The 15092-nt window shown below is 42.8% G+C and overlaps 1 protein-coding gene across 1 annotated transcript; it reads right to left on the reverse strand.

Moving 5' to 3' along the window:
* On the reverse strand, positions 5336 to 14426 carry BMP10 (bone morphogenetic protein 10). The gene is made up of 2 exons (XM_005686827.3): positions 13934 to 14426; positions 5336 to 8308 (listed from the first exon to the last, which is right to left on the reverse strand). Exons 1-2 carry the CDS (start codon positions 14265 to 14267, stop codon positions 7368 to 7370), a joined length of 1275 nt encoding a protein of 424 aa, XP_005686884.1. The 5' UTR covers positions 14268 to 14426; the 3' UTR covers positions 5336 to 7367.

Raw genomic sequence — 15092 nt, forward strand, 5'->3', positions numbered from 1 at the left:
TTTGTTCTGGCTGGGTTTCTTAATATAGTCACTCAGTTCCCATCCTGTTAGCACTCTTTCCTTATCAAACATTGAACTGGGGTATAAGGAAGTTTAAATTACCAGTGATTGGAGAGCCGTTTTCTAAACACTTAAAACAGATGGTTTACTGCCTGAAAAGCATGCTTCTTTTCGGGGAATGGAGTGTTGAGCGTGGTTATTTCAGGAAAATGCTTGGCCGTAGCTCATGTACTGACATCACGTTTGCCACGCGGATAAATAATTTCCCCTCTACTCTGTTTTCCTTCTGTCTACCCACTGGGCAAAGGTCTTCTTTTGAATGCTACTTGCTTGCTTCTTGCAGATGACATTGGGCAAAAGGCCTAGTTACTCCTCCCATACGACTCCCCACAGCTTCAGAGAAAGAGCAATAACCATGCAGATTATTTTAAAAAATGACTGTCATTTGAGAGTGTAGAGCTGAAGACTCTACCCCCTGAGAAGTAGAGAACTTAACAAAAAGAGAATGTCCTTTTGCTCTTTTGGTGGAAGAGGGCACTGAGCGGGGGGATCTAGGATCCAATCTAGGGTCATGTGTTGCATTTAGTTGTCATGTCTTTTTAGCCTCTTTTAATCCATAATAACTTCTCAGTTTTTCTTTGCCTTTCCTCAAAGATTTAAGAGAGTACAGCTTGGTTATGCTCTAGAATATTCTCCAAACGGACTCATCTGATATTCCCTCGTAATTGGTCAGGTTATATCATGCATTTTAGGCAAAAATACTAACGAGGGAGTTTAGAGGGGTTCAGTTCAGTTCAGTTCAGTCGCTCAGTCGTGTCCGACTCTTTGTGACCCCATGAATAGCAGCACACCAGGCCTCCCTGTCCATCACCAACTCCTGGAGTTCACTCAGATTCACGTCCATCGAGTCAGTGATGCCATCCAGCCATCTCATCCTCTGTCGTCCCCTTCTCCTCCTGCCCCCAATCCCTCCCAGAATCAAAGTCTTTTCCAATGAGTCAACTCTTCGCATGAAGTGGCCAAAGTACTGGAGTTTCAGCTCTAGCATTATTCCTTCCAAAGAAATCCCAGGGTTGATCTCCTTCAGAATGGACTGGTTTAGAACTATATTTTCTAACACCATTTCTCTTCTGTGGGAAGAAGCTGGCCTTGTATCCTGTGAGTGAAAATTTTCTGCTGAAACTCTGCTTCACACTTCCCACTGAAGAATCTTAACTTGAACTGAGAGTCCTAAAGCTTTTACAAGAGTCTCAGAATCTCATTTAAGAGTGAAAATAGACTGGGTGTCTGTGTAGTTTCTGGACTTTCTCCTTGGGATGAGCTGAGCTCCTGTGGATCTGTGTGAACTGTCTGATGAACGTTAAGAGAAGGCAGGAGCTGGTTCTTGTAAACTGACAGTTTGGGGGAGTGAGTTGAAGATAATCACATAATCCATTTATAACCACCCAAGTTAACAAGCTCTCACCTTCTCCAAGCAGGCCCCTTATTTACAAATAGTCACTTCTCTACAAAAGCGGGCTCTTGTCCACGTGACTAGAGTCACATGGAGCTCCTCTCATGACACTATTTTCCCTCAACATCACAAAGACCCATTCACCTTAAGAGCAGAGGTGCAGGATGATTGATAAAAGGAATTTTAACCCACCTGGGACTGTCTCTATGTCCTTCAGATCCCATGCTCTGCCATAAGAGTAAACTTCCTCCCAGGACAAGCAGCACCATCTGTCTGTCCACCAAACCTATTACCCCATCAGGGCCAAGGTCCAGACCAGGTACAGGCCTTCCTTCTGTTTGCCTGTGGCTGAAGGAGCTGTTTCTGGGCATGTATTTCAACATAGTCTATTGCTTCCCTGGTGGCTCAGACAGTAAAGAATCCGCCTGCAATGAAGGGGACCCTGGTTTGATCACTGGCTTAGGAATATCCCTGGGAGAAGGAAAGGGCAACCCACTCCAGTATTCTCGGTTGGAAAATTCGATGGACAGAGGAACCTGGCAGGCTACAGTCCATGGGGTCACAAAGAGTCGGACACAACTGAGCACCTAACATTTTCCTTTCCTATTGCAGAACAAGGGAAGCAGTGGATCCAGAAGGACAGAAGAGCTGTCTGCAAGCCAGAGAGGCTGTCAGGAAGGTCGATCAGATGTACATGTTCAGTCCCAAGTGCTGGGAACTGGAAAGCTGTGAGGGTCACTGCGAGAGAATTAAATGTCATATAAGGAAGAACCCTAACAGCTTCCTGCTTACCTTTGTCTCTCGTGAAGTGATCTGTATGCATAAGGACCTAACCTACTTGATGAAGTGAGTATAATCAAGGCAGCCCCTCTAAAAATGCATTAGGTGCTCCTTAAAGGAAGTGTGTTCCCTTTTCATCACTAATATTTGCAGAAAAGATGAAAGATGTTCCGGCGGCTGCCTGAGTAGCCCTCAGATAACTTTCAAGTTCCCTTCTAAGCCTGAGATTCTCTAAAGTTTGAATAATCAAATTTCAGTGAAATTTAGCATGAGTATGTTTCCCAAAGAAACTTCTGCTTGTCCTGCCTCATTCCACACTCAAAGAAGAAATATTTCTCAATTATTGACAGGAACCAACGTCATTGTCTATGTATGTCTCTGGAATTCTTGGGATTCACAGAAAGTTGTATAAAATGAGAGAAACAACTACTCACTCTCTGGGGAGACCAGTTAGAAGCCAAAACCAACTCATCATTTCCTCTGGCCATGCTCTACAAATGTAGCAGGAAGCTTTATTCCATCAGAATAGACTGTGAAACAGATATGCAAAAGAAGGGGGTGGGGTGGGAAGGGAAGGCAGAAAAGGTTTCATCTCGAGGAAAATAAGCTGCAAATAATTATTGTCAAAATAATTTGTCCATTTTATTTAACAAGATGATCTTGAATGTACACATGTGGCTTATGAACACAGTGTCAAATATTTATTTCCATCTTCACTTTAGTCTAATAGTTACTACATACATTTAGACATGGTTTGACAAGAGAACATGAACGTGCTTCAGCTGGTTCAGAGTGACTGCGGTATTAGCCGATTTCCCGTGTTTGTGGGGGCGTGTTAGGTGGGGGCGAGCAGTCAACATTCCCACAGCACTCAGGCCAGACTCTCACAAAACAAGTGCTCGTGTGCAATGGAAACATGTGGATCACGACCAACGGTATTCCTTGATGGGGTTGTTCATTTTGCATACATTTCCACACCCAGAAACACCCTTTTTTGCTGCTATTATACATTATCTACTTTCCTTCATTCTAATGTGTGAAACCAAATGTCTTTTTTGGAGCCAAGAAAACGCAGAGTCACAGAAACATTGCTTTTTTTAACCAGATCCAAAAAGGGCTAAGTACCACCCATGGTGACTCTGTGAAAAGATCCACAGTCTTTAAAAAGGGCAAGGTCCCCCCAGTGTTACAAACTGCAAATGGTTTTGCTAAAACACTGCTGGATTTTATAGTCTGTTGATGAGTGCAGTAAGCAGTCATACGTAAAATTCCTTTCTATGAAAGTATCTTTTACTTCAACAATGAAAGTTCCAAAGAATACCACAAAATTTACTCAGAGTTCTGGGGAAAGTATTTACCACCGTTCCAGACCAAAAAATTACATGCAGGAAGGAAGTTATTCACTTTAAGACTGATTCTTTGGAGAAATCACTAAATTAATATATATATTATATATATCTTTTTCATTTATAGCATAATGGGTCCAATTACAAACAGATTTTTCCAACTGGATATCTGAATTGGTGGGTCATTGAAGGCAATGGATAAGATCAGAGGGGAAGCACCCAGTTTGGGGGGATGAAAGGCCCCCATTACATTCTGTCTCCATTCACTGAGCAGCAATCCTAGTCCCTCACATCCTGACATTGCCTCTCACAGTAAAATGATAGTGTCAGCTCATTAGAGTGACATTTACTGATGAAATGTTTTCTGAAAACATGGGCACTTCAGTTAAAACTGTCCTATTTACAAATCAGTAAACATGCCAAGGAGCTCACAGCATGCCTACAAGGTACAAATATACAAAGTAATGGCAAAGTTATGAAAAGACTCCTTAAACAGGAAATGTTGGTGCAAAAAGAGAGAGATGAAAATATAGGCCATACATTGTAAAGGAGCCATATTTAGGGGAAGATACTGTTTGAAAAAGCACAGAAGACTCTTTTATTCAAGAGAGAATCACAAACATAAAAATAAAATATTTGGTATTCTACACTATATTACAAAAATAAATATATCCATCAATAAATAGTAGGAAGCCTAGAAACTTTTACATGAATATTTGGGTTGTTGGCTGCCAAAGTCCCTCTGCTATCTTTCTCCTCGAAAGTCATTTAGGTTTATCAACTTCTATGATGATAATTCTGCCATAAAAGTATAAAAAAAGACGCGTGGGACATAGCAAAGGTCTATGACAGAAAAGACAGTAGGGAATTCTACTTTCCTAAGGGTCTGACAACTTCCTGGCTCTGCATCAATGCAGTGATGTAGAGAGGTTGCAAACATGCTTCAGGAGGTCTAAGGGGAGATGGCAGGGCTCCGCTATCTATGGTCAGTGTCTCTTCATTTTTTGATGAGAAGAAAGAAAAGGAAAAAAAACATTCGAATAAGCAGTAAACGGCTTTCTGCACTCTCTTTCTGTAGGGAAGAAGAAAATCTTAGAAACGCATGTTTACATCTGGACTGCAGTAAAAACAGAAATACCTGGCATATGCAGCCTGATTGCCTACAGCTTAGATTTTCACATCTCTTTAATGGAAGAGTGATTAGGAGGGCTCATGACACACTTCTCTAGGAACCCGGCAAAGCCAGCAGAGGGGATGAAAAAAGCAGAGTCTGGCACCTCACACCATCAGTGTTTTATTATCTATATGCTAACAGCGGAGGGTACCAGAGCTGGCATGTGTGACTCCTGAGAACCTGCCGTTACGTTTATGGGAATTTTGTGAGCCAACTGACAATACACTGGTGGCTTGAAATAGGCCATGGTGGTGGAGGGGGGGATATTTATACCACCCAAACCCACAAATCAGAGCTATTCCCTCCCACCACTCCCATCCTTACCACTGCTGGTTATAAAGCATTCACTAGCATATGACTCCTATGTATTTTACATATAAAGAAAATCTTGGTTGGTTTTTATCTAACTAGAACAATCCTGTTCAACCAAGGTTTTACCATATGTCTATTACAGTATCCTTTAGAAGTACTATAGAGTATATGAGTAAATGATGTGTACCATGAATGGAAAGGATGGACCCCTTCTCACAGAGGGTACTAAGCTTGGCTATATAAAGCCAGTTACACACACACACACACACACACACACACACACACACACACACGCACACCATTTTAGGTAGGAGACATTCCATCACTGAATAATTCTGAGTTGCCTAGCTGTCTCAAATTGTCAGTCACCATATACCCACTGCTGGCCAAAACTCCATTTTTCCAGGGCCAATGAATTCTCCAGGACTCACCCTCTGGACACCAGCAGACAATGGACGTGCAGAGCTGAGGTCCAAATTTGGCAAAATGTCCTTCAAAATAGCTTCCCTTGCCTCTATTTTCTAGTGCAAGATGAGTTTTATGAACCCAGAGTCTTGTCAAAGGAAGGCTGATGGCTTCCCAGGGTTTAAAAAAAAAAAGTGCAAAACTTCTTAAAGAAGAATTCGGTTGGGTGAGGGTGGGGGAACCACATTTCCAGTTCTAGCTTGGACCATCCCTGTCGTCTGCCTGGAGGTGCTGGAACAATTCTGCCATGGTTCTGCCTACACAGCACCTGTGGTCCTGCACGAGGAGCCCTGAGACCAAAGTCAGAGTCTCAAGTATCCTTCCAACTGGCCAACTACTGGGCAGACCTCCCAGACCATTCCCATCAGAAGCAACTTCCCAGCCCCTTCATCCTGGCAAAACAGAAAGACTGCAGCGGGAGAAGGAAGGGAAGGCACCAGGTTTCTACCATAGCTGATTTCCAAATTCCAGCTTGGCTTTCGAGTCATTTGTTGTGTGTCTGTTCACTACCTCATTTGTTTAAGTGTATTCATTTTGACTCTGGTTCACTTTTTCTTACACTTTAGTATTCTTCATGAACAAAATTCTTATATATTAGCAATTCAACTAAATAAAATATCAGGGGGAAATCTCGACATAAAGCACTAACTCCTTCTATCCTAAGAGCAAATGCTTTTTAGGTGTCCTCTTTGAGCTCACAGCAGGGACAGCGAAAGCCAGTGAAGACACGGGACACAGGAATGGAAGAAGTTCACAAAGTGCAGGGGCAGAAAGGGAGACGGAAGTGAAAATGTGGGAAAAAGCAAGAGCAGAAGTTCAGAGGCAAAGGAGAAAAAGTGAAGAAAAGAGTAAGAAGTGAAGAGTCCAACAAACAGATCCCTTTTGATATTTCCTTCTCTTGGTCTTTGATAATTTCATTTTGTCCAAAATATTTAACTATCCAATTAGACCTGCTTATACTGTTACAAACAGTCCTGGGACATCTCTATTCTTTGTCCCTCCTCCCCTAGGAGCCTTTCCCACCTCCCACACCCTCTGTAGCCATAAAGGCCAACACATAAGGCCTTGAATTTTCTATCACCTCAGGAACAGACGAAGTCCCCTGCTTTCCTTTCTTGACAAGGCACCACCTTCGAAAGCACACTAGTCTCCCAGGGGCTCCTCCTTGCTATTGTCCCTTAAGGCCACTGCCCCTTGAAGCCCTTTGGTTTCTGCATCAAACATCCCCTCCCCTCAAATGTACAGCCTCTTTACCAGGCTTTGCTGCTCTGAGTAATGACAGAAATTCAACTCACCAAAGCTGCATCTAGAGTTCCAAGAGTATTGAAGAGATGGAATAGCTCCTAGGATGGTTAAATTCCTGGTGCAATTTATCTTAATGTAAATCCTACTCAGAGAAGAGGTGACCGAGACCTTCCCACTGGCTTTTAATATATACACGTTTGATGGTGCATGTGAGTAGAATCTGCCTCTGTAGACCCAAAAGGGTTGATAAGCTTATCTATGTACACATATACATACACAAATATCTACCTCTCTTGACACTGTATTTCTGCTTAGCGGTGTTCCTTTTGAATTGACATAGAAGGCAAGTAGTGTGGGCTTGCTCCTTGCTGTTAGAGATGGCATTGCCAGGACATGGTAAGTCCAAAGAAAAATAGATTGGAAGGGACTTGACTGCAGAATAAAACATGGATTTCCTACAACAAACCCACCTGAAATATTCCCTAAGGCAGCAAGCCTCTATGATCTGTACACCCTTATTAAATAATCTCATTAAATAGGAACACAAAATATACACATTTACAGTTATTAAATAAGCCACAGGATTCCTCTCCTATCTACAGCCACATTCAGAGACAGCCATGCCCTCGTATTTAAACTTGTAGGTAACGACGCCCTTATCTAAATAGAGGATGGAGATGGGCTCGAGCTTGGTGGGCACACAGCAGGCTTTGGAAGCCTTCTGGGAATTCTTGAGGTGGACCAAGGCCTGGATAATCGCATGCTTTGTAGGGGTGAGATGCTCTGCCAGGGGGTAGTTGCAAACACCACGACATTCATAGGCTTCATATCCAGGTGGAGCGATGATCCAAGAGTCCCAGCCAATCTCCTTGAAGTCGATGTAGAGCGGGGTCCTCTTGCAGTAGTTTCCCTTTGCATTCCTTCTGATGCGGGCAGTGGAGTCATAGATGATATTTGACCTCATCTGCAGCAAAGCCTCTTCCCCAGGTCCGTTGGAATAACCGTCCAAATCCAGGTTGTCCATCTCTGGGAATTGCTCGTGAGCGATCATTTCATCCAGTTCCTCTTTCCGCTCCTTCTCACTGCTTTGGTCATCAGAAAACACGACAAGCAAAGGTTCATGCTTATTCCGGGCACTAGTATCTATTTCCAGTTGTCCCCTGCCAAGTGTGTCCTCTGTTTCGTGTTTGCTCTCAATGTGGACCTCCAGCTGGTGGGTGGATGAGCCTGACTTTTGCCAATGCCTGATGGCATCAGTGACATCAAAAGTCTCCCACTCACTGTTGGTTCCATAGATCTCCCCTGACACTAAGACCAGCATGCTTCTTTCCCCTTCGTGGTCTTCTTTGCTCTCAAGTACTTCAAAAATGGTGATTTTCCGGTCCACTCCTTCATATATAAGGCGGTCTCTTTGCACCAGGGTGTACAACCTGAGCTCAGCCATGATGATGTCTTCATGGTGAGGGATGGATACATTGAAGAGGAGAGGGTATTTTCGGAGTCTGTTAAAACTGGCTGGTTGGGAAAACAGATCTGGAAAACACAAAACAGAAATCAGATTTGCAGCATCTATCAGAGAAAAACAGATGCTTATTTATGCAATAAGAGTGCCTGTCCATTCTCTCCATGCAGAGAGAATGAAGGAAAATCAGTGGAAACAAACATAGTGTTGGCGTTCTCCAAGAGAAAGTACTGAAGGTCAAGCATTGAATGCTAGACCACCTTAAGCTGCCAAGAATAAAATGGAAACTGGACCCCTAATGAAAGAGAGAAGATGCACCCAGCCTGGTTCCCATAACTTATCAGAATTACAAAACTGGGAGGGTCCTTGGAGATTGTGCAGGCAAACTTTCCTAACCAGTGAGGAGTTATCAAAGGAACTGTAAGGTGGTTGTTCTTTGCTTGAAACTTTTCAGAGATGAGGTTGTCATGGCTTTTCATGTTTGTACTCATGGATGGAGTCCTTCACATAGTCAGGACCTTCCAGAAAAACATCCATTTAGACCAGGGGTTTGTAAACCTAGCTCATGGACCAAATCGGCCCTGTCACCTGTTTGTTTTTTAAACTTGGCTGCAGGCGTATGGGATCTTAGTTCCCTGACCAGGGACTGAACCCCCAGCTCCTGCATTGAAGGGTGGATTCTTAACCACTGGACCACAAGGGGAGTCCTGCACCACCTGGTTTTGGACATAAAGTTCACCCTGATAGATGATACAGAATCCACCTGCAATGCAGGAGACCTGAGTTCAATCCCTGGATTGGGAAGATTCCCTGGAGAAGGAAAAGGCTACCCACTCCAGTATTCTAGGCCTGGAGAATTCCATGGACTGTATAATCCTAGGGGTTGCAAGGAGTCGGACACAACTGAGTGACTTTCACTATACTATACTATACTATTCATTTCTGCCTTATGTTTGTGGCTACTGTTGCACTACAATGGCAGAGTTAGTCTCAACAGAGATCATATGGCCCACAAAACTTAAAATATTTACTTATCTGGCCCTTTACAGGAAAAAAGTTGCTGACCCCTGCTCTAGACACCAAAGCCTAACAAGTTCAACAAGATAGCCATAACACTAAGGGGGTCACCACAGTTGAATCTGGAGTGTGCGGTCCTTTGTAAGGAGGGATGGGGGAAAATGAACCTTGAGGGTGAATTGGTTGCCTTAATTTTGCCCTTGATTTTGTGCACATAGGAAACATTCAGAATGTTTATGAAATAAAACTTTGAAGGTCCCTTAGTCTTAGAAGCACACCTCCAGATATTATCATGTTGACTCCCTATATGCAAATTTTATAGGTGTCCAAATCTTGTACACTTGTACACTTGTGTGTTAGTCGCTCAATCATGTCCAACTCTTCGCGATCCCATGGACGGTAGCCCCCCAGGCTCCTCTGTCCATGGGATTTTCCAGGCAAGAATATTGGAGTGGGTTACCATTTCCTTCTCCAAGGGATCTTCCCGATTCAGGAATCGAACCCCAGTCTCCCACATTGCAGGCAGACTCTTTACCATCTGAGCCACCAGGGAAGTAGTTTGCCCCAGGTAGAACCTGTCTATGATGAATCCCTAAAGGCATCTGTCTTCAATCAAAGTGTTCAACGATGCCAAAGAGGCTCAGAATCATCATCTGAGGGGATCTCCATTATCTTTGGCAACATTTTCCCAATTGTATATCTGGTTCATGATTTCTGTTCGGTCCCTACGCCAGATTGTATTTTTTAATATTTAATTTGATTTGATTGTTTTCATACTAACTTTTAGACTTGTCCTAAGCAGCTCTATTCTTGAAATGAGAGGTTAAAGATGATAGTTATGTGGATTTTTTTTTCAATCCACATTAACAAAAATATATAATGATTTACAGCTTCCTCTGGGTACCACCCCAAATATTCTTATACACCACCAGTGAGAACTAGGTGAATAGAATGAATTTAGACTCTCTAGCATGGCTCTCAAAACTAGACTGTAATCAGGTCTTAATCTGTTGACCCAGTCATAGCTCCCATTCTTTGCCAGCAGCATGGAGTAATGCAATTTATCAATTAATATTGATTGAAAAATTAAACAAATCTCTTAAAAGTTTCTTATTTAAAGCAGAGTGATATCTTCACTACTTGCCCAAACATTTCTTTGCTTTACTGTCTATTGCACCTTTAGATATGTTCTTCTGACCCTTGAAAAGGTCTACTCCCTCTTCTCCACCTATCTAGCTGTGACCCCTCCCTCCGGGACCCTCCTTTCCTCACCTCCCTATCTGGAAGCCCACTCCCTTCTGGGTAACTTGAGTACTTACTCTGTCTATCTCTCCTTTGACCTTGCTACCCGTGTCCTTGTTTCTCAGTTGTCTTTATAAGTGGATCCTCCCAACTATTAATAGATTGACATCCTACTGTCAGGCACCACAATTTAAATTCCCTGCTATGCCCCTAATCTACTGTGATGGAGATAGCACTTTAAAAAATATTGATGAGTTGATGATTCTGGACACCAAACCGAACTGATTACGGGCACGATGTGTGTCCTTAATATATCAAGCAATTTGGTAGTTGTACGCCTCTCCCCGACCCCCACCATATGAATGGAAGAAGCTTTACTCCCCTTGGACAGGAAACATGAGAAAACCAAAAATAGGGAAATAAACTAGTGTTCCATCCATTTAAAAAATGCACACAATAAAAGCTCACTGTTGTGGGAGGAAGTGTTTACAGAGAAGCACAAAGGAACGAACTTTCACTGATGATGCGTATGGTCACACTATCTGGATGGTGGTGGTGGTCCCGATGGAGGTTTACATAAGTCAAAACCGGTTAAATTATACACTTTAAATATATGAAGTTTACTGTATGTCAATTATGCTTCAATAGAGCTGGTATAAAAAAGAAGTTCACTGGGCTTGTGCAAGTATAGTAATAATAATGGTGTTATATTTCAGGCGAGGGAACTAAGGTTTGTTGAGCCAATTTCCTGTGCCAGGTGCTTTGCAAACTGTTTTATCTAGCTCTTACAGTGATTCTATAATGCTTGTATTGCTCTTCTGTTCATCTGATTCTGGAAGAAATCAAGCCTCAATGCAGAGAACTGACTTCTCCAAGATGAGTTCAAAGCAGTGGTAGGAAATAACGTCCTGTTTTTCCACCTTGGAAGAGGCTCTTGTTTTTCCCTGATAGTCAGATGTGGAGGAAATTTTATTTTGTTTTGTTGGGCTTTGTCTCCTAGGGAGTCGCGCTGTGCAAACGCAAAAAAATCGAAGAAAGACAATAACAGCCAACAGGGTGAGTGCAGTGCGGGATTTGCGGGATTCATGACCGTGGGCTGTGCGTTTTCACCCAAGGACTGACAGAGGTGCAGGCAGCAGGGGCGTTCACGGAGAGGTTTGCTCCCACCCTCGCTGATCTTCAGTAATAAGGAGCTCTGAAAACTTCACTTCCTGACCTGCTCCTGCTGCTGCTAAGTCACTTCAGTCATTCCGACTCTGTGCGACCCCAGAGACGGGCAGCCCACCAAGCGCCCCCGTCCCTGGGATTCTCCAGGCAAGAACACTGGAGTGGGTTGCCATTTCCTTCTCCAATGCATGAGAGTGAAAAGTGAAAGTGAAGTCGCTCAGTCGTGTCAGACTCTTGGCGACCCCATGGACTGCAGCCCACCAGGCTCCTCCATCCATGGGATTTTCCAGGCAAGAGTACTGGAGTGGGGTGCCATCGAACTTCCTGACCTAGATTATCCAAATCCTCCACAGAAGTGAGAACTAAAAAAACTTTTTTCCCCAGGGATGCGAACATTTTCCCACCCACATTCTGAGCCAGCTGCCCAGGGATCAGTAATCAGAAACATTAGGAAGCCTTCATAGGGAAGGAGGTTGTTTATTTTCAAATCAGACTGACCCAAAGAGAATCTGTAGTTTCAACTTGTCATTGTCGTCATGTTGCTGAATGTTATGAAGTCACATTTCCAGTGTTACTAAATATTTGAAACTGGCAGCCGCCTACATTTTTAAACCAAATAGTTTCCCCAGGACTGAGCAATACCTATTCAATACTTCCTCCAATGCCTGAAATCTGAGGAATTCATTAGCAATAACTGACGTTCAAAACTTCATAGCAATTGTGTACTTTCTTACTCGTGACCTCTTTGTGAAATTGCTCAATGTGTTATATGTATGTATGTGTGTCTGCTAAGTCACTTCAGTTGTGTCGGACTCTTTGCCACCCTGTGGATTGTAGCTCACCAGCTCCTCTGTCCATGGGGTTCTCCGGGTAAGAACACTGGAGTGGATTGCCCTACTCTCCTCTAGGAGATCTTCCTGACACAGGGATTGAACCCATGTCTCTTAAGTCTCCTGCCCTGGCAGGCAGGTTCTTTACCACTAGTGCCATTTGGGAAGCCCGCTATGTAGGTATATTAGTCTCAATTTACAGATGAGGAAAAATTGGGATTCAGAGAAGTTAAACTAAATATCCACAGCTATTAAGTCAACTCTGTCTCAAAAATCCAAATTCTGAGCCACTACCTGTTTTGCTACTACCTGTTCACTTTCAAGAACATTTGGCCAACATCTACCTAAACTGCCTTTTGTACCTGGTTAATGACTATACAAGAATAATTGATAAATATGAGAGAATCACTCTTTTTGGACCCACAGCTTTTACCACAGATTCTAGAAAAAAAATTTTTTTTTTGATTACTTGCACCATATTAAACAAAGGATTAACTTTCTAGGTCATTAGATTTTGTACTGAATCAAGATCTGGAGGGAGAAAACACACTTTTTCCATGATATTTAAAGTTTGTGCATTGTTCTTCATAAAGACACAGAATAAGCTGAATCATTAATTGGGCATGCACATTTCCTGGAAACTGTAACCGGTGCTTCAAGGATACACACGCATGCATGCTCCGTCGCTTCAGTCGTGTCTGACTCTTTGCAACACTATGGATTGCAGCCCGCCAGGCTCCTCTGTCCATGGGGTTCTCCAGATAGGAATACTGGAGTGGGTTGCTGTGCCCTCCTCCAGGGCATCTTCCCCACCCAGGGACTGAACCCACATTGCCTGCATTCCAGGCAGATTCTTTACCACTGAGCCCTCAAGAATCTGCATGACACATCAAACAAAACAAAAATTTAGGGAGAATCTCTAAAATGTAAGTTTCCATCCTGTTTGAATATTTTTTACATCAAGTCACAAAATGAAAACTCAGTCAAAGTTTGAGTGAAACACAAATCACAACTCTGTATTTTGTCTTTTTTTCAACCTTTTCATTTGAAGTAGAAGTTCACAAACCTGGAGTCAATTAAAAGCCAAATGGGACTGAGGCCTAACTGGAAAATGACAAAGGTGTAGTGGTAGACCAACATTAATATTTTTTATTGCCTGCTGTCAAAATTGAAATTTTGCAAAGAGCCAATTATGATAGTGAAATGGTAGACACTTTATGGCACTGGATTAAAAAGCTATTCTTTAATACCTTTTAGTACTATCTGGAAAATGACCATAAAAATAGTATAGACCAAAATGTGCATTGCTTTGGAATATCTGTGTACACATACCCCTCTATAGATATCTTTACTCTTAGCTGTATTATTTCCATGCATTGTAAATTTACCCACCACTTCTGAAAACTCAAGCCAAATTTAATCAGTAAAATCTCCACTTACCCTCATTCTTGAAACTCCTGATGATGTTGGCGGATGGCATGGAGGTGCGATCTGTCGCGAATTTGTTGTAGAGCTCCAGCATGTACTCTGGTGGGTCAACCTTGGCCGAGTCCTGCATGGGGATGTCAGACAGGTTCAATGTCTTGAGAAACTCATTCTTCATGCTCTGTAGCAGTGTGTTGAAGTCTACACCATCTTGCTCTGAGAAGACATCATCGAAGAGGGGCATGTCTTCTTCCAGGGGCGACTGCTCCAGACTCATGATAGGGTTGCCAGAAACCGCGTGAAGCAGCAGGCAGGAGAGAGTGCACAGCTGCAGGACCACGGAACCCATGACTCTGCTCCAGCCCCTAGGCCAGCCCAGGAAGGTTTAGCGCTCCTGGGGCTCTAAGTGGCAGTTTTATCTCGCGGAACATAAATGTCTCGTGTCACTGGAGACAAGTTTGGAAACTTCCCCTCTCTCCCCCTCCCCCTTACCACTCTTCCTCTCCCCCTCAACCAAAAAATCAGGTTGCAGTAATTGGATAACAAATCCCCCATAGGGGCCTAGCCTTTCTTATCTCCCTAGTGTAAACTGCTCACCAGATTTTGTTTCTATCTTGCAATCCTTTTTTCTTTTAATGAGCATTTTGTAAACATTTCCACATTCTGACACTGGCTGAGAGATAGGACAATTTTCTCCTCGAAAAGGCTCTGCTTCTCCTTTTAATTCACTTCCTTTTGGCAGGAATGCCTAAATTCTGCTTTTACGTGGTTTGGTTTCACACATGCATAAAATAGACATTAGGAATCTACAGGACACACATCAATGGTGATACGTATTAATGCAAGTGATGGGGTTTCATCCTCACATAAGCTTTTCTGAAGAAAGACAAAATAGCCAACATTTCCAAGTTAAGTTAATACATATGAACGATCTTACATAAATCGTTGGAAGCTGACATTATCAGAAACGGGAAAGTATAAACTTCATGGGCAATAGCCTTTTTCGTACAGATTTGATCTGGCTAAAATGGCTTTGGGAAAATAGGGCAAGTGCTTCATTATGACAGCAACTAAAATTTATTAGGTGCTTTCCTACGAAGAGGCGTTGTACTAAGTGCTTTGCATATATCACCAAATGTGCTTCCTATAATAACCCTACTATTATCCCCATGGC

This window comes from Capra hircus, chromosome 11 (genome assembly GCF_001704415.2).
Source record: "Capra hircus breed San Clemente chromosome 11, ASM170441v1, whole genome shotgun sequence".
NCBI classification, from domain to species: Eukaryota; Metazoa; Chordata; class Mammalia; order Artiodactyla; family Bovidae; genus Capra; species Capra hircus.